The sequence below is a fragment of the Pogona vitticeps genome, chromosome 1 (assembly GCF_051106095.1).
Source record: "Pogona vitticeps strain Pit_001003342236 chromosome 1, PviZW2.1, whole genome shotgun sequence".
NCBI classification, from domain to species: Eukaryota; Metazoa; Chordata; class Lepidosauria; order Squamata; family Agamidae; genus Pogona; species Pogona vitticeps.
The window spans coordinates 319,334,532-319,355,272 of NC_135783.1; the positions used below are offsets into that span (position 1 = coordinate 319,334,532).

At 40.9% G+C, this 20,741-nt stretch overlaps 1 protein-coding gene across 3 annotated transcripts in view; it reads left to right on the forward strand.

The window, feature by feature from the left end:
- Positions 1–20,741, forward strand: part of YLPM1 (YLP motif containing 1) — a 75,456-nt gene that overhangs the window by 6,929 nt on the left and 47,786 nt on the right. For 2 of the 3 annotated variants that reach the window (XR_013544835.1, XM_072986423.2), the window contains exons 2-5: positions 6,119–6,355; positions 11,389–11,583; positions 12,194–13,485; positions 17,233–19,326. Coding sequence is in view for 2 of the 3 variants with exons in the window: in XM_072986423.2 (XP_072842524.2) it covers positions 6,119–6,355; positions 11,389–11,583; positions 12,194–13,485; positions 17,233–19,326 (3,818 nt within the window). In the remaining variant the exon portion in view is untranslated. The remainder of the gene's footprint in view (positions 1–6,118; positions 6,356–11,388; positions 11,584–12,193; positions 13,486–17,232; positions 19,327–20,741) is intronic. The other variant, XM_072986425.2, reaches the window with a different exon arrangement.

A 20,741-nucleotide genomic window follows, 5' to 3' on the forward strand; every position in this document is an offset into this window, starting at 1 on the left:
TGGATTTCCCCCCCATTTCCGATGGGTCTTGGGAGGTTTGCTTGCTTTTTTTTTTTTTTGCTTTGCTTTGCTTTTTTATTGCATTTCTAATAGGTCTTGCACACTTTGATTGCTTTTCTTCCCCCCCCCCCTTTCAGCCAGAACAGATTAATCGCATTTCTGATGGGTATTGCAGTGATTTTATTATTATTATTATTATTATTGGTTATTGTTTTCTCTGGCCTAAATGGTTTAGTTGCATTTCAGTGCATTCCTATGGGAAATGGTGCTTTGATTTACGACCATTTAAAGTTACAACCGGAGTTCTGGAACCAATTAAGTTCGTAAGTTGAGGAACCACTGTACCAGCGTTTCTTCTGCTAGTGCAGTCATTGTTTAAATCTGAATTTTCTTCCATCAGCTTTTTTGAGAGGAGATGCCCATTTACTTTCAAAAAGATTCTAAGTGTTCAGAGTAACAGCAACACATCATGGGACATAGTGCGGTAAGGAGGATACCTTCCCCTTTCAAAGGCCCTAAACAGCCTGTTTTCCTCAAGTCACATGCTAAGATTGAAGGGCTGAAGGAGAGCTGGCTTCAGGGAAAAGTTATCAAGGCAGAAGCACATACACAGGATGAGTTGCAGATGCAGGACACAAGCCCCCTAATCCTTGTCCGAAAATATTCCTGTCCCTCGTTTCTAGCAACCAGCATGCATTATGATGTTTAATTATGCCTGTGATACCTCGGTGGTTTGGGTTATCTGGTTGGGGAGTCAGAGGTTGGGAGTTTGATTTCCCATGGTGCGTCCTGTGAGTAGAACAGATCAGCCACAACATTAAAACCACTGACAATTGACGTGAATAGCATTGGTTTTATCATTGCAATGACACCTGTCAAGGGCAGGATATATTAGGCAGCAAGTAAACAATCAGTTCTTGAATTTCATGTGTTGGATGCAAGAAATATGGGCAAATGAAAAGAGCTGAGTGGCTTTGACAAAGGCCAAATAGTGATGGCTATAGACAACTAGGTCAGAGCATCTTCAAAAGGGCAAGTTTTGTAAGGTGTTCCTGGTATGTAGTGGTTTGTACCTACCAAAAGGGGTGCAAGGAAGAAGAACTGGTGAACTGGCATCAGGGTCACGGGTGCCCAAGGCTCATTGATGCACATAGACAGTGAAGGCTAGCCTGTCTGGTCCAGTCACACAGAAGAGCTGCTGTAGCTCATATTGCTGAAAAATACAATGCTGGCCATGATAGGAAGGTGTCAGAATGCACAGTAGATCACAGTTTGCTGCATATGGGGCTGTGTAGCTGCAGACCAGTCAGAATGTCCATGCTGAAAGTGCCTACAATGGGAATGTGAGTGTCAGAACTGGACCATGGAGCAGTGGACAAAGGTTGCCTGGTCTGACAGATCACATATTTTTGAGATCAGGTGGATGGCCGAGTGTGTGTGCATTATTTAGCTAGGGAAGAGATGGCTGTAGGATTCATTATTGGAATAAGGCAGGCCTGTGGAGGGTGTCTTTTGCTCTGGGGAATGTTCTGCTGAAAACCTTGCATCCTGAGATTCAAGTGGCTGTTACTTTGACATGTACCGCTTACCTAGAGATTGTTGCAGCTCACATACAGCTCTTCATGGCAACGGTCTTCACAAATGGCTGTGGCCTCTTTCAGCAGGATATGCAGCCTGCCACATTGCAAAAATTGTTCAACAGTGGTTTGAGGAACATGACGAAGAGTTCAAGGTATTGCTTTGGCCTCCAAATTCCCGTAATTTCAGTCTGAGTGAGCATCTACGGCAGTGGTCCTCAACCTTGGGCCTCCAGATGTTCTTGGACTTCAACTCCCAGAAATCCTGGCCAGCAGAGGTGGTGGTGAAGGCTTCTGGGAGTTGTGGTCCAAGAACATCTGGAGGCCCAAGGTTGGGGACCACTGATCTACAGGATGTGCTGGAACACAAAATGCAATCCATTAAGGCCTCACCTCATAATTTGCAGGACTCAAAGGATCTACTGCTAAGGTCTTGGTGCCAGATACCACAGGACACATTTTAGAGGTCTTGAGTCCATGCTTCCAAAACACATCAAAGTTGTTTTCGCAGCATGAGGGGGTTGTGCATAATATTAGAGAGGTGGTTTTAATTTTGTGGCTGATCAGCATACGTGGCTTTGGGCATGCTGCACAGACCCAGGATCATAGTCAATAGAAATCAATGGTTTTTTAAAAGTCAAATTGATTTAAATCATGATTTCAATTTAAAGTAAAAAAATCCAAATTTAAAAATTTAATCATGATTTAAATCAGGCTTATCCAACCTGCGGCCCGAGGGCCGCATGTGGCCCAGGTCGGCTCATAATGTGGCCCAGTGCAATTTTTTATTTTAAAATAAATTCCAAAGTTTCAAGTTATACTGCCAGCACTTGCAGCCGGAATGTGGCCGGGGCATGTCACAACAGTAGAGGGGGAGAGAGGGAAGGAAGGAAGGAGCGGGAGGGGAGAGGGGGGCTGCATGACTGCATTGCGCCATCCCCGTCAATAGGTGGACCCCCTCCCGGCCCCATAAAGCCACCGGAGTCGAAGCTGGCAGTCTCTGCTGTCTGATATCGCAGCCGCCGGTAAGCGTGCTTGGAGCGGGGCTGCATAGGACGGCTAGGGCTGCCCCCCCAATGCGGCCCAAACCAAATTTATGTGCGGCCCACACCAAATTTTCATCTTCTAGTGTGGCCCAGGGAAGGTGAAAGGTTGGACACCCCTGATTTAAATCATCTTGCCTATATGCTTCATCCTTGATCATGTTCCCCGTAGCCAAATCTCCTTCATCCCTTCAAAGGTAGCATGTGACTTATGGAAAACAAGTTTAGAGGCTGTGATTTAACTCAATTTTTAAAAAATTAAATCCACCTTGCCCAGAATGACCCCAGAGGAAAGGAATGATAAACCACTTCTGAAAATTCTATACCTGGAAAATTCTGAAAAAGAAAGCCATAAGAAGGAATTGACTCATTGGCACATGATTATATGTATTGTTGGAATTATCCACATGCTTTACTCATTTTCTCATGGTATTTTTTTTTAAATTTCTCTGTTTATTCATCTGTCTAAAGTAGAAGTTTACACATTCTGTATGTTTTTCCCATTTTGTTTTCACAATGAAAAACAAGGTTTTTCTACTTAGTTCTATTTCTCTGGCTCTTTTTCTCTGGCTCTTTTTAAAAGATTATGTATTTTGCATTGCTAATCAAATTGCTGAAGACAGTTGTTAACATCTGCTGGGCTAGCCTTAGAATCAGTTAAAAGTCAAAATCTGTTACTTTCTTGTTCACGCTGATCTTCAATTAAGGTCCATTAAACTCAATTGCTGAGATTCTGTTACTTAGTGTAAGAAAATTCTGGCTGGCAAACAAACAATCCTTGTCCCTGATGTAATTTTTTTTGTTGTTGGGGGGAGGCACTGTCTTGGTACATGCACACATCCCAAGAATTATAGTAATGGTTCTTTCTTTGCCTGCTAGAAAGGGGCTTAATGTTATGAATTTTCTTATAATAAACAACATCATTTCATCCATAGTAAGTTAATTCTCTAAAGGATTACATTGTCAATATTTTAGAAGTTATGTCTAATGAGATTGAGTATCCTGTTGCTTCTTTTCTCATTTAATTCATGTCACTTGCACATAACAGACAATAGTATGCTTTTTTATTTGAACATGAGTGAGACCTGCAGTGCAACTAGATCTGGCAAGTAGGCTGCAAAATTTACAGCTGTTGATACTAAGCTTTTCACTGAAAATACTACTAGAATATTGTTGATTTGTTGTTCTGATTGTGTTTGCTTTTTGTTTATATTAAGAGCTTTATATCTTGATGTCTTCAAAATGAAATACACACACAAATCATTTTCAAAAATAAGGCAGTTACATATATGAAAATTATAACAGCAGCAATAGAAACAGCAAAGGGATAGTATAGACAGCAGTCAATAAAAGCAGTAAAAACGTAATAGTGATCACAGATAATTGAACCATTTTCAAAAAGGAATTTCTTAACTGTTAGTTATTATAATTCGAAGTCAGTACAGTACATGATTCAAAGGCAGTGCATAATCTATCTTTAGTTTCTGTTCTCTTTCATCTTATAGATATTATGAGCTCAGTTTGTCAAGCATAGAAATAAGAACTCAGTCCCCTGTACTTTCATTTTTTCATAGAATATTAATAGCCAATTGCTGCTAGAAGACCTACTTTTGCATTACTTTTACAAAGAAGGACACCTCAGGATACCTGTGAGCATCTGATATTTGTCTGCTCTTGAGCAAATAATGTGCAGAGACCTTATGCAAGCAACATATTGGCTCCGATAAAAAGCTTCAGAAATGATTGGACCATTCTAGGGATTATAATCCCAAAAAGTAAAATTTTCAAACTCTGGGAGAGACTAGCTGATAAGACATCTGACAGCTTTATTTGGCCATATCACCACATGTATTTATATATTTACCATATTTTTCTGTGTATAAAATGATACTTTTCTCTAAAATATTTAGATTAAAAATTTAGGGTTGTCTTATACATGGAAGTAAGGAGGGCGGAGGGATAAAAGTGCTTTAATCCCTGCTTTTCCTCTTCACTTTCTTCTGAAGAAAGTGCTTTCCCCCTCCACTTTCTTCCGAAGAAAGTGCTTTCCCCCTCCACTTTCTATCTTCCACTTTGAATCATCAAGGCACTTTGACTCCTGCTTCCCTCCTCCAGTGGGGGGGAAGCAAGAATCAAAGTGCCTTGATGATTCAAAGTGGATGATAGAAAGTGGAGGGGGAAAGCACTTTCTTCGGAAGAAAGTGGAGGGGGGAAACAGGAATTGCTTTGATGAATCACTTTGATGATTCCTGCTTTCCCCGTCCACTTTCTTCCAAAGAAAGTGGAGGGGGAAAGCACTTTCTTCGCAAAAAAATGGAGGGGAAGTAGGAATCAAAGCGCTTTGATCCGTGCCTTCCCCCTCCACTTTCTTGCGAAGAAAGAAATTTTGAGTTAGAAAAGTGGGGACGTCTTATACGTGGGGGTGTCTTAGACATGGAAAATAGTACTTTAAGGTTAGTAACACTAATGTAAGGGTTTGCTCCACACTAAGCATTGTCTCTGCACCCTCATTATTGTTTCATGATTTTTCAGAGCAACTTTTTTTTTGTGCTCAAAATATATTATTGGTATATCGGGAAGGTATGAGCTATTTATTTTATTTACTTCTTAAATTTTACTTTTTACTAAAAAGAACATTTAAGCCAAGGTAACAAGAAAATTAATTGAGTTATAATAAAACCATTAAAGCCATCAATTAAAGACATTTCATAACATACATCAAACAAGAACATTTAAAACAATACAATAAAAACAGTGAAAAAGAATTAATAACACTGGGCAGTTTAATACCCATTTTAGTACCAAATGAAGCCTAAACTGCAAAAAGCCTGTCAGAATCAAAATATCTTTGAGATGATCACAGCAGCCTCCTTGTAACTTACCCTGATCAATAGTGTGCAACATTCTGGATTAGCAAAATTTCCACTCAGGTAGGGTATGTTACACGAGTCTCAACTTATTTCAGGTTTATATGCTACACTGTCTGCCACAGTGGCATCTGACATAATGTAATATTTTAATACACAATATAAATTGCCTTGCCAACATAATTTCAAAATTAGAAATTCCAGTTAATTTTATATATAGGTATTTTTAGTGATTTTGTTTCCATTGCATTTTGTGCTACTTCTCTGGCAATGCTGTCCTCTAGGCCAATTTATAATTAAAATTTTAATATCCTGCCATCCATAATGAACCAAATAAACTAAAACTTGCATGAAAAATTAGCAAGAACAAATAATAAAAAGATTGCAAGTATCTTAGAATCAAAAATTCATAAATTAAAACCCATCCAGGAATTAACATCTGATGAGTCAATTTTTGTCTGCAGAATTATTTCAGCTTTTGAATTTTATTGTAGTACAAAGTGTTGTAGCAACTGGGTTTTTTTCTGGGTTTACGAGGGACAATAGATAATGTAGCTTGCTTCAGATTCTAGGATACACTCTCTTTATTTAAATCTAGATGCAACTTTCCTTCTCATCTTTTCTGTTTTAGGAACAGCAGCAGTATTGGTATCAACAGCATCTGCTCACTCTGCAGCAAAGGGCAAAGGCACATGTGCTTGGACAGCAGCCACCATCAGTTCAAGGAGCTGTTAATGATGCTCCTGAACAGAGGCAAGAAGAAAGGGGAAAAGGTTCTAATGCACTTTCTGAGCCCACTTTGCATTGCAAGTCCACATTACCACGTCCCAAAGACAGTCACCTTCCTTTGTCATCTGTTAAGGACAAGGTATGCTGTGAGACATCAATGTGTGGTGTGTGCACTCACTTGGATTTCCCCCCTCATTTGCCTACTTCAGATTATCTGTTACAGTGTACGGATTGAAAGAAAGCAACTCTAAATTTCATGACATTGTCACATTAGATTACAGGGCTTCATAATGAGAACTGTGTTCCCAGTCAGTTAGTTTACAGTGTCATAATGCAAAAACTGTAGTATTGTATTTGAATTTCTGACTTCTTTTCATGCTGAAGTTGCATTTGTTTGTTTTCAGTTCACAGCAAGTATATATATTATTTGAATCTTCAGCCTAGAGTGAGCAAGTAAATTTAAATGAATCTGAAGTGAGCCACAGATCTTTCAGTCATGAGGCAGCTGAGGCCTTTAGGCCTTGGGATCAGAGCTTGTAGCACTTGAGCATGTGGTTTGGTATCATTGTGTGGAGGTGTGGTATACAGAAAATCTCAGTGTTGGTACTGTTTTTGGTAGCTTCACTACATGAGACTACCAACTACCAAAGATAATATGATATTGTAAAATTCTTCTGTTTTTAATTGGCTGGGATTAGGAGGAAATTCCATTATATGATTTTGCTAGTGCTGTAAAGCAGAAATGGAACCCATGCCTTGGTTCTTGGTTCGGATGACAGTAATTCAAAATAAAAAATCTAGCATTTTATTTCCACTCACACACAGCCAAATATTTAAACACAAACTGGTGGTACTAAACAGCCCTGCATTATTTGCCCCCAGCATCTCAGAGATTCAGTTTGCCAAACCCATAGCTTTTTATAGCCATGTTCTTGATTAATTTATATGATTATTTAAGAAAGTTACCAAAGCCAGTGGGTTTTTTTTCCATTTGTTGCACTAGATCAGCAATGGCGAACCTATGGCACGCCTGCCACAACTGGCACGCAGAGCCCTCTCTGTGGGCAGGTGAGGCATGAATCGCCAGATCGCCACATGCTGGTGCCCCGACAGGCGGTGGGCTGGGATCCAGAGCAACTGGTGCTAGTTACGGATCTGGACTGGGGTCTTGAGGCATCTCCATGCCTGGGATTCCCCATTCCACCGCTGCTGCCTGCCGGTTTGTTTTTGTTTTGTTTTGTTTTTTCAGTTTGGGCACTCAGGCCCCAAAAGGTTTGCCATCACTGCACTAGGTTGTATGTTAGAGGATTATAAAGCATATGAATGAACTCAGTGGATGCAAATTCTGGAAATACATAAGAAAAAAATTATGGCTGGTTATACTACTTATACAGTAGAGCAGGGGTCCCCAACCCCCGGTCTGAGGGAGAGAAGGTAAAAATGATTACCAAAACTCTCCCACTTTCAGTTTTATCACCACCCTTTAGCAGGCATGGCTGATGCAACAGGGTTTTGGACTTTGTTTTTAACAAGTGTGGCAGTTTGTTTTTCAGGCTTATTCTTTGCTTGCTTTATTGCTAGTTTAATTTGGCTTGCAGTAGTTTCTGCTCTTTTTAAATTCTTGATGTAGGATTTATTGGCAGTTTTGTACCAGGTCCTGGGCATTGCATGATACAAATTCAATTATATGTCCTCTTTAATGGTTTCATATTTAACTTTCTTAGTAAACCGTTGTGATATACTGGCCTGTATTTTAAGTACAGTCGGAGCCCCATATCTGCTGGGGATTGGTTCGAACCTCCCCTCCCCCCCCCGTGGATACTGAAAACCATCAATAATAGTGAATGCTATATATATTATGGTGAAAGGTGGGGGGGGGAGGAAAAATATGTTTGCATGCATTACCAGAACTGGCCGGAGACCATGCTATGTAATCTTCACTAACAAGTATTCATAGCATTGTCTCTGGCTCCATCCAGTGGCCTGTTCTGGTAATACATGTGGCCTGTTCTGGTAATACATTCTAGATTTTTTTTTCTTTTAATACAGTGGTGCCTCACATAGCGATTGCATTGTATAATGATGAAATCGCTTTGCGATGAAGTTTTTGCGATCGCTTTGCGATGTTCCCTATGGGGGAATTTCGCTTTGCGATGATCGGTTCCCTGCCTGCCTCCGAGTCCTCCTCCTGCCGCTTGCCGTCCAAGGCGGGCAAACCCGGAGGCCTTCCTTGCGGCGCCCGGGGAGCGCGGCCGCATCCACCCACCGGGTGCCGCGGGCAGGAGGGGGGCGGAGGCAGAGGCCGGAGCCAAGCGCCTTGGGCAGCCGATGCCCTGTCTGCGGGGCGGGCCCTGGAAAGGCTCGCTGGGTTTTGGGAGCGCCAAGGACCGAGGAGAGCCGGAGGAGCCCGGACCCAGGAGGGAGAGGCCCCGCGCCCCGAGCAGTGTGTGTTTGCCCCACAGCTGCCCAGGCAGTGGCCTGGACGTGTCCTGCCCCTCTGGCCTGCCCGTCTGCGCCCTGGGAGAGCCCCGCCAAGGAGGCCGGGCATCATCTGGGGCTGGCTGGCGGTGGAATTTCGCTTTGCCATGATCAGTTCACTGCTTGAGGAACCGATCATGGCAAAACAATGCTTTTTTAACAGCTGATTGGCAGTTTCAAAATGGTCACCCGCTGTTTTCTGTACGGATTCCTCGCTTAAGAGGCACCGAAAATGGCCGCCCCTATGGAGGATCTTCGCTGAACCGTAAGTTTTTGCCCCATAGAAATGTATTAAACGGGGTTTAATGCATTCTTATGGGTTTTTGTTCCATTTAGCAATGTTTCCAGATAGCAACGTTAATCCTGGAACGGATTAACGTCGCTATGCAGGACACCACTGTGTTTTAATATTTTCAGACTGTGGATAAGTGAAACCATGGATACTGATCCCATGGATGTGGGGGTCCTACTGTACTCATAATCATCCCTATAGATATGTTCAGGAGGCCAGGAGACTCTTCAGAACAGCATGACCAGTGGTGCATTGGAAGATAGGGAAATTGTTCCCCCTCCTTTCTTTAGCAGCAGTTCCACTACATCAGTGATGCTTCTAGTCATAACAGGAGTTAATCGTTTAGAATCCAACCCTTTGTGTGCCAACCCTTTGTGTGCCAAGGTTGCAATTTAAATTTAAGAGTTCAATTTGAAAGTGATTCAAATGACCAATAATTATTTCTTTTTTTCTTTGTTTCCTTTATTTTTGTATTTCAAGATCGCCATTGAAACTGGGGAATGAAGGTTTAATTTCAGTACAATGTTTATTCATTTAACCTGGAAGGCTATTAAGTACAGCCACAGGTACAGTGGTGCCTCGCTTAACAATTGTCCCGCATTACGACGAATCCGCTTTACAACTATCTTTTTGCAATCACAATTGCGATTGCAAAAACAATGGTCTAAATGGGGGAATTTCGCTTTGCGATGATCGGTTCCCTGCTTCGGGAACCGATTTTTGCTTTACGACTATCAAAAACAGCTGATCGTCGGGTTTTCAAAATGGCCATCGGGTGCTTAAAATGGCTCCCCGCTGTGTTTAGGGACGGATTCTTCACTATACAGGCACTGAAAATGGCCACCGTATGGAGGATCTTCGCTGGACGGTGAGTTTTTACCCCATTGGAACTCATTGAACAGGTTTCAGTGTGTTTCAGTGGGCTTTTTATTTTCACTTTACGATGTTTTCGCTTAATGGCGATTTTCCTGGAACAGATTATTATCGTCGTTAAGCGAGGCACCACTGTATTGAGTACATCCACAGAGATTCTTTCTAAAGTTTGTTACAAGTAACTCTGTGTATCAGTCTGAGCACAGGCGAAATATCCTCTTTGTTATACTTTGTAACAGACATCCCCTTCGTTACACTTCAGCATAGTGCCTTGATCTGTACTGTTGTAACAGCTTTCTGATATGCACATTATAACATTGAAAGCCATAGCATGCCCCAGCCATGACATTTTCTTTAGAGTGCCAGAACGTGTTATCTGTGTTGTTTGATTCCTGAATGCTGGAGATTAATGGTGGTATATCATTTTCAAAGGCAGCTATTAGGAAGACACACTCCTGAGCTCATCATTACATATGTTAGTTCATTTGCAGTCATCAAATAAAATTATCCTGGTGGATGCATTTTTTTTTCACTTTTGAATCTTGGCTTGTTTGGAAACCATAACCCTGGAGTCCATGTCTGGACATAATGCTAAGCAGACAGTATCTATTTTCCATAGAAGTAATTTTGTTAGACTTTTGCAGTAAAATAGGTTTCTGGTTTGTTTACTCTCATTAATGTGAGACATGAAATGCAAGTGAATTGGCTGTGTGTACTAGATGTGTGTACTAGAATTTAAAATGCGTATGTAGTAAGCTAGGATTCATCTAATATTATGTGTGAATGGAGCCTATGTGTTTATCTGTGTTTTGGTGTGAGTTTGTATAATCAGAATTCTTCTGGAGTAGATTTGTTTTATTCTATAATATTTAACCATAAATTTTAATACTAAATTTTGCTGCTTTATGACCCATTATCTCACTTTTCATTGATATTTAAAATTATAACACATGCCAGGAATTCCATGAACTGGGATTAATTAGCATTGGTTGGGTGTCTTTTATAGTCACCAAGGAAGGGCTGCTTCAGATGCTTTAACAGGTTTTTGCTTTACGAAATCATAAGGATCAATCTCCTCCTCACTTAATACTTCTTGCATAGCTAATTTTAATCGGTTCTTCTTTGTGGTCTCTATGAAATGGCACATAAGGGTTCCTTTCACACCTGCACAAATGACCTCAAAACTTTCCAGAACCTAAGGGAAATGTTAAGACATGCCCTCTCCACCATGTAGGTTCTCCACCCTGCTTTGCCATTTTTGCTTTTCTGTTGTGCTTGTCTTCCATCAGATTTGGAAGCACTCAGTGAATCTGTTTTCCTTTGTGTTCAGAGATATCTCATACCTGCAGCATGTTCTTTCATTACACAGTATTTGAAGTATTTGATCTTTGTAGGAAAATCTGCATGTGAAGATCATGTGTGTAAACTCCACACAAACCAATACTTTTAGGGATCAGAGTTGTATAGCTGCTGTATTTTATGTTATTAAACCAGTCTTCTTTTTGTTTGATATTTACTTGTGTCCTCAGCTGAACATTGAACCACCAGAGGATCCTGAGGAAAGCTTGAGATTGCAGCAGTTGCAAGCAGCAGCAACACAGTGGCAGCAGCATCCACAGCAGCGAGTGGGTTTCCAGTATCAGAGAATCATGCAAAAGCATGCACAGTTGCAACAAATTCTCCATCGCTATCAACAAATTATGCAGCAGCCATCACACTTGCCAGTGAGTCATTGAGCCTTAATAATTAAGGGAGTAAAATTCAATGTCTATTTTCTTCAATTTCAATAAAATGATTATAGTATTTCAATGGTAAGCATGTAGTTTAAACATTCTTCATTTATCTGCGTAGACCTTTGCCCACTGGCTAAGTACTAGCTTATTGTTCTCTTCTTCAGAAGTTCTCTTCTAGTTTTACTTGTAAAACTGTCGATGTGGGAACAGCCTCCATATGAGAAGAAATGGAAAACATTTGTTTGCCAACATCCTAGTTTGAAGTAGATTTTGTGGTTAAAATGCTTATTATTTTCAATGTTTTGATCATGCTCTATGGTTAGAATTTCACCGAGGATAAATATTTGATATTATGAATGTAATGTGTAGGGAGAGAAAAAGTATCGAATTTCAACACTCCAATGCATGGCTCCACTGTCAAAGCACAGTAGCTATTTCACTTAAGCTGTGTAATGTGTAAATTGTTTGTAAATCTGTTTTTTACTACGTTGACATATTAGGCAATGGCCATACTGCACTTTCAAACCATTGTGGCTATAACCTGTGCCTCTACAATGAGATAACTTACAATATATTCATTATTGCTTTGACCTTTTGGCAGACAATGTCAGTGGAGATGCAGCTACAGCACTATGAGACCCAGGAGAAACTGTTTCAGCCACTTTTCAAAGAGTGGGAACGTGAATTTCAGCAGTGGCAGGATCAACTTCACTCCTATCCTCACAAAGACCAACTTCATGAATGTGAGAAACAGTGGAAGATGTGGCAGGAACAAATGAAAGCTACTCACACTCACCTCCAGGAAAAAGTGAAGTCTCTTCGCAACATGAGCAGCCCATATACTGGGAGTACAACCTTGCCACCTCCATTTTCTCCATATTCACAAACAGTGCAAGGTGGTGTGCCTGTCATGCCATCTACTTTGCCCTTGACCACACATCCTCCAACATCCACTGGATTCTCTTCTGAGTCTCACACATCTGATATGCCTGTTCCAAACGAGTCTGGTCCTCAGAGTACTCAGGCCACTGAAACAAGGTCAACTGCATTTTCGGCTCCTGATTCTTTTAAATTTAAAGCTACTGAACCACTTCGTGCTGCCCAGACTACAGAGATGATGAGACCAGCTCTACTTCCTACCCCTTCTTCTTTTACATTCAAATCAACTGAGCTGCCAGCCAACTCCCAGACTGTGGAGACAACCAGGCCGGCTTTATTTCCTCCTCCTCCTCCTAGTTCTTTTTCATTTAATGCTACTGACTCACTTCCCCCATCTCAGGCCACAGAGGTGGCCAAGCCAGGTCTACTTCCTACCCCCACCTCTTCCTTTTCATTTAAAGTGAGTGAACCTCCGGTCACTACTCAGTCCATGGAGACAACTAGGCCAGCTCTGCTTCCTACCCCTACCCATTCTTCTTTTTCTTATAAAAACACCGATTCCTCTGCCACCTCTCAGGCCATTGAGGCAACCAGACCTCCTCTGCTGCCCACCCCTACTGCTTCATCCTTTTCATTTAAAGTTTCTGATTCGTCCACGAGCTCCCATGCCACTGAGGCGTCCAGACCAGCTCTTCTTCCTACTCCTTTCTCTGCTTCTTTTGCTTATAAAAATACGGAGACCTCTGCTGCTTTGCCTTACCACTCAAAAGGAATGGCACCTGCTAGCTCTTCAGAGCAAGGCATTCCTCTAGGCAAAGAGGAAATATCATTTGGTTCATCTGAACTAACTTCTGTTGAAGCCAAGCCCCATTCTGCGGTGTCGTCATCTGTAGCCACGGCCACCACCACCACCACCACCACCACCACCACCACTAGCTATCAGAACAGACAAGCAAGAGCAGCTGGCTTTTCTGATTCCCCCAGAGGATACTATGAAGGTCCAAGGGGCCCAAGGTAGGTTTTCTTTCTCTTTCATTGTATGATAACATTAGGTCAAGTCAGAATCACAACAGAGGAACAACAGTGATGAAGCTCCACAAGAAAATACTAATAAGCAAACACTGTTGTACCAAAATACATGTTATACACAAAGAAGTTATATCTATACATGGTTATGCTGCCAATTACAAAAATATGCACAAATATGCAGGACTAGTGCTTACTGTGCTAGGCTTGTATGTAGGAAGTTATATGTAGCAAAAAAAGAAGAACAGGTATGTGTATTTAAAAATAAAAAATGGTTTGGATAATGTGGCATGGTGTATATTGTACATTAGTCGGTGTGCATAGTTGGATATACAACAAAGATTTTTGCATGTCATATTCTAGGACAAGGTGTGAAAAGCACATATTAGAAGGTACATACTCTGTGTGATGGGTGTTTGTAAATCAGACTGTGTGTACCTATGGATACATAGCATTTGTACCTTGCCACTTATGTAGGCCATTTATTATTTTAAAAAACATGCGCCTGTAATTTTTTGTTAGATAAAATATATTTCTCTCTCTATAGGTCTGAGGTCAGAAATATGCTAGCATATTTGTACATGTAATTTCATACTTGTTTCTCATTTGTATTACAAAAGTAGAAAGACTCTTGGTACTTGCATGATCATTATTACTTCCCCATTAGTATTCCAGTTTCATCATATGCTTACCACGCTTCAATTCTGTATATCTCAAGCATAATTCCAGAATAATTTAGAAGCTTCCAACGTCATCCATATCTCTACATGTTAATTCTTTTGATGAAGGATGGTACTTAAAGTAAAGCTGTGTAGAACACAACTGAGAACTAGAATTCTCCAATGAAGAATATGAGAGTCATGTGTTAGAACTGTTTATTTGGGACTGCACAAAAGCTATATGATAATGGGTTGAAAGGCCAGTTTATATACTACTGAAGCAGCATTTGTTCAACCTTTCACATGCTTGCCAATTCCCCCAACATGTTATTACACAATGCAGCAAACAGACATAATAGGGGAAAGTAGCCAGAAGTTTCCCTGTAAAGACTCTTGATTGTGGGAAGGTTAAGCTCCCGCTTCCAGCCACTGAACTGCAGCTGTTAATTGAAGGCCCCAGTTCCCATGCTCAGACATGCTGCCAGTAGTATAGATGTTGTCTCAGAGTTCATTAACAACCAAATGGATTAACAGCAACTGAACCCAGCTACTGCGTTTTAGTATCATATCCCCTGCTCCTTTTTACCATGATGCATGTATCATGGAGGAATGCAGCTGGGTGAAGTGGCTGGCAGCTGAATGGTCCGATATCTTGCTCCTAAATATAGTGAGCACATCTTTTTTTAAAAAGTAGCAACTATTATACTGTTTGGTAGTTAATATATCAAAATCCTAAAAAGGCCAATCTAAATAAAATACAGTGGTGCCTTGCTTAACGATTACCTCATTAAACGATGAATCCGCTTTACGATATTTTTGCAACCGCTATTGCGATCGCAAAACAACGTTCCTAGGGGGGGAAACCGCTTTATGATGATCAGTTCCCTGCTTCGGGAACAGATTTTTCACATTACGATGATCTAAAAACAACTGATCATCGGGTTTCAAAATGGCTCCCCGCTGTGTTAAGGACGGATTCCTCGCTATACAGGCACCAGAAAATGGCCGCCCTATGGAGGATCTTCGCTGCACGATGAGGTATTTCACCCATTGGAACGCATTGAACCGGTTTTCAATGCATTTCAATGGGTTTTTTAATTTCACTTGACAAGGATTTCGCTTAACAATAATTTTAACAGAACGGATTATCCTCATCAAGCGAGGCACCACTGTAATCTTTTTTTCACCAAAAAGCAACAAAAGTCAATATTTTGTACATATTTTGTTGTTTAGTATGAAAAAAGAAAGTAAACAAGTATCAGATATTATCGTTTACGTTGTTACTTGTTGCCCATAGGCATCCATACCATTCTAAGGAAGACATGATAAAAATCAACTAAAAAGTAAATAATTACTGGTTTCTAGGGATAAAATTCTGGTTTCTGCTTTACGTTTTCCCTTTGGCATTTCTCACATACTATATGAGCTTCTGATATGCTGTATAACATGTTTAAACATTGCAACTCATGAGCAGGTAGTTAGAGTTCATCTCTTCAGTGTTACATGTAGAAATCTGAATAAAGTACTGAATGGTTACTGATAGATTCAGAAAGCACTGTAGAGACGTAGTGCTCCTTATATGCTGTGGCATATTAGACATTTAATCAACGTATGTTATTTTGTTTTTTGTCATGTGCTTCTGAGTTCCAGAATTGTAGTCAGAAGGATATCACGGTTAGTGTTACTGAACATGCTGAGATTTTTAACAGAACCAATAGGAAATGAGTGACCAAAGCTCTGTTACTGCCAAAATCAGGCCTAAATTGGGTCTAGATCAGTGATTCCCAACTTTGGATCCCCAGATGTTCTTGGACAACAATTCCCAGAAATACTGGCTAGCACAGCTTGTGGAGGAGGCATCTGGGAGTTTTAGTCCAAGAATATCTGCAGACCCAAGGTTGGGAACCACTGGTCCAAATAATTCATTTCATCCAAGAGATCCTGTGGTGCAGTGCTGTATGACCTCAGGAGACGTGGCTCTTTACCCAAGCTTTTCATATTCTTGCCCCTGCTCAACTTTTAACCTTTGGTCTCTGTAACTTTTGATGACCTGTGATGCTATAGGTTTATTGTTTGGTGTTGCTGCCCCCCTTTTTTGTAGTATAGAATTTATTACATATTCATTTAGGTCAGGAGGGTTTTATGTCTAATGTTTAATCAGTGGCATTTTTAAATTTTAGTATATGTTTATACTATTGATCTGATTGTAAGGTGTAGGATGGATGGATGGATGGATGGATGGATGGATGGATGGATGGATGGATGGATGGATGGATGGATGGATGGATACATACATACATACATACATACATACATACATACATACATACATACATACATACATACATACATACATACATACATACATACATACATACATACATATCTTGTTGAAAACTATTAAATTGGAAATTTAGGGAGGACTTTATCTATCTATCCACACACACACATATGTATATGTATATCGGGTGGAAAGAGCAGGATTGAAATGTGCATGTGATTGATTTCACATCGCAAAAAGCCTTATTTTGAGACTAGCGATTACAATCGATCCATTCCATGAGGATAAGAAAGCATCATTCAAAGACAGATATTCAAAATTAACCATTATTTTAGTTTAATTTGTTTTTAATGTGCAGTCTGCTGTGTTTTTTAATTTTTCATCTTTTAACATTGTCATCTGCCTTAATTCTCCTCCTCAGGAGAAAGGCCACCTACAAATGAGACAAAATAAATAAAATAAATGAATAAAACTTGGAAACCTCAAGTGCAGATGTGGGCTGCTAGACTTGCTCAGTTTGTGAGTCCCTCCACCGTTATATCAATGAGCATGCATGCATTTGAGTTAAAAAGAGGCCATTTACATGAACAAAGTTGACTCTTGCATGAACTATTTTCATTTTCCCTTTTTCCCCCTATGATTCGTGAAGGAGAATTTCTAGAAACCATTTTGAAAAGAATGCACCAATTTAAATTAAATTACAGTAATGTAATCAATTTAAATTAGAACTGTACAATCTAATTTGATGGGATTGTTTCATGGGTACAGCTCACCATATTCTTTCTGTATGCACAGATTTGATGGACCACGAGGAAGAGGCTTTGAGAGGTCTGAGCCACCAAGACATAGAGGGCCTCATTTCCAGGGCCAGCATTTAGACGGTCCAAGGCCAAGACTTCAAAATCAGCATATGGATGGATCTTCAGGCAAACAGGGGACAATCCCCCGGGGGCCAGCAGCAGCATTTTATACTCCTTCAGGTGTATCACAAATGCAGATGTCTCAGGCTGGTGGGCCACGGTGGCGGGGGCCTAGACCTCCTTTGGGACAAAATCATCAAGCAGAAAATAAATCTTTTACTGAAATGGCCAGCAATCAGACAGCAGCAAATAAGTCTAAATTTACATTGGATACAAAAGATTCTGGTCCAGTTCAGCCAGATAAGGGCTTGTCTAAAGCACAGCAAAATATAGCCAGAAAAGAGGATGTGGAAATAATGTCAGAAGCAAAGAAACAGAGTTCAGCTGAATGTGCGTTGCAGACAGATGGGTCAAATACGTCTACTCGTACTTCAGCTGCTCCACATCAGACATCTGTTTCCATTCTTCCTCCAGAACCAGGTGGAAAAAAGACATTGCTACCGTCACCAGCGACTGGAAATAAAGACTTGAACTCTGCAGAAAATACACTAATTTCTTCAGAGAATAACCAAAACAAAGATCAATCTAAACTGGAAAACAGGGAGAGGGGACAAATTAAACCTGGAGATAATCAGCCAAAAGGACCTGCTGGCAGAGGCAGAGGCCAGGGTAGAATGGAAGATACTAGGGGTAGGGGACGAGGCCGATTTGATGATGCCAGGGGGAGGGGAATAACCAGCAGAGGTAGAGGCCAGGCTAGAGATCTGGGTGGCAGAGATATAAGCAGTGGGCGAGGAATTCATGACAACTTGTTGGAGGAACAGACAGAAAGCTGGGAATCTGGAATGGGTGGGCAGTCTTGTGACCAAGAAAGGGCTTTGGGTAGGCAGCCAAGCAGCCAGGAGAGAATGCTACCTGGCCCTTGGATGGGCAGTAGAGACAGAGGCCGTGCAAATAGCCGGGAAACAGGCCCTGTCAGGCCTATGGGTGGTCAGGAGAGGGGATTAGACCAACAAACCTTTAACCGAGAAAGGGGCCCAGGTCAGCAAGGTAGTAGCTGGGAGAGAGAGCCAATTAGGAGGCCTAATAGCTGGGAGAGGGATATACACAGGCATGATCCAGGGCAAGGAGGTAGTATGGAAAATGTGCTTCCATTTCATGAAGAACCACACAGGCCTCCATGGGCTTATGGAGATGTGGGAATGGAAGAGGAGCATTCTTTTGAATACAGAGATGCTCCTCCCCTAGAGCGCAGATGTTTGGAGGACTGGGAAAGAGAGAGATACTGGCATGAGCGTGAGCAAAGGTATCAAGATGATTCTCTTGATCACTATGAGAGAGATGACATGTTGCCACGCTGTCATCCGTGCCCCCCTCTTTCTCCTCTCCCTCCTCTCCCTCCCTTACCTCCCTTGTCTGCTGATCTTGACAGACGGGACCCATATTGGGATGACTGGGAAAGGCCAATCGGTAGAGACAGAGAGATGGACAGAGATCTAGACCGTTCCAGAAGACCCTTGGATGCATATGATCATGAATTTGAAAGAGATTGGGACAGGGATTATGTACGACCACTGGATAGAGATACAGCGAGTAGTGATCTAGACATACCTCCTCTGCCACCTTTGCCTCCCCTTCCTCCCCTTCCTCCTTTAGACAGATATCGTGAGGATCGATGGCTGGATGAGAGAGAAAGAGATTTTTATGACAGAGATTCAAGAGACAGGGGAGAGCTCAGAATTCGAGAATATCCAGAGAGAAGTGATACATGGAGGGAACAGTCTGATTTCCCACCTGACAGGGGTGATTGGGAGAGGGAAAGGTTTTCAGATAGATGGTATCCAGATGATGTGGATAGATACCCACCTTTGGAAGATGAACTGGAACCACCACCTATGCCACCACGGTCTGGATTTTTGGGAGAAGAGCAAAATGTAGCCTCTGAGCAGTCATTAGGAGGAGTAATGGTTCTTAGTCAAAGGCAACATGAAATCATCTTGAAGGCTGCCCAAGAGTTAAAAATGCTACGGTGAGTTGGCCACAGTGCTTCTTTAAGTCATAAAAGTCTTACTTTTTTGTTCCCCCTCCATCCTTTGCATAACACTGTAACAATATATGCATCTAGCTGTCAGATATCTATAAATATTTTTATTACCTTGGATGTAAGGGCAACACATACAGGGCCGATTTTCTTGAATCTTTAATCATTGAGATAAGGCTATGCTCATTATGACAGTATTTTTACTGTGTCCTAAACAAATAAACATTAAAAAATGTTTTCTAAAAGTGACAAATACTTAAAAATTGTGAGCAAAACAAATGATTGGGAGAAGAAATTCAGATAATATAGCTGGTTGGAATAGCTCTTACCCTTGAATCCAAAGAAGCAGGTGGTTTAATGAATCTAGGTGATGTGAAAGAAATCTTGCTTATGAAGACCTCTTGCATTTTTATAAAGAATCCAGATATAGAAATTAATAGAAGGAAAAGATGGAAGCAAAATTGTCGCTTGCTGACCCTCAATAGAAAGGTTGTTACTACATTTCCTGATCCAGTCGGAGCACTTATAAAATTTTGAACTGGAAGGATTTGGAGAAAAGTTTTTCCTTCCATTAACAGTTGCCAGGACCTTCAGCAGATAACTACCACCCATGTGTGTTCTGACAGTCAGGCACCCAAACATAAAAGCACACTTTCTGCACAAATAAAGCAGACTGTTAAGCCAGGCTTTTTCTTAGTGTCTAGGAGACAATAAATAGGAAGGTTTATATTTTGTTGCTTCTAAATCTGCTTTTAGTAATGCTTTTACCTAACATATTAAATGTTATTAATTGTTTTTAAATATTTCAGTAATTTACTAGTATTTGCTTTTAATGTTGTGTTTTTTGGGGGGGACGTAAGCTGCCTTGGGTCCTTTTTTAGGAGAAAAGTGGGGTAAGAATATTTTAAATGAATAAATAAACATTACCCAGAAGACCGGTTAGCCATTCAGTTCCATGAATACATTCAATGTTAGGTTTTCAGGCTGTGCACATAACTGTCAAACAGTTTAAATCACATACTTTGTCCGTAGCCATCTTAGGTGCATTCCCTCATTCCAAGTAGTGTTGGGAATTATTCTTACCTGAAACCCTGAAGAACCACTGCCAGTTAATTTAGACAGCTGAGGTAGATGTAAAAATGCCCTGATGTGGTATAAAGAGATAGAAGATTACCTGCTGCCAGATCCTCAGTGGTGAACTTCTCGAAATACTGAGCTAGGAAAGTTGCATTTTGACCTGGAAGTTTTTCAGTCAGAAGAAAGAGATTTTGTTCTCTCCTATTGCCAAGATGAATCATTTGAACAGTGATTAAACAGATACATCTTTGGAGCTAAATGCTATCTGTAAGGTACCAGTTGCCCATTTGTGGGTTAACTGAAATACTAAATTTGGTTGGTGGAAT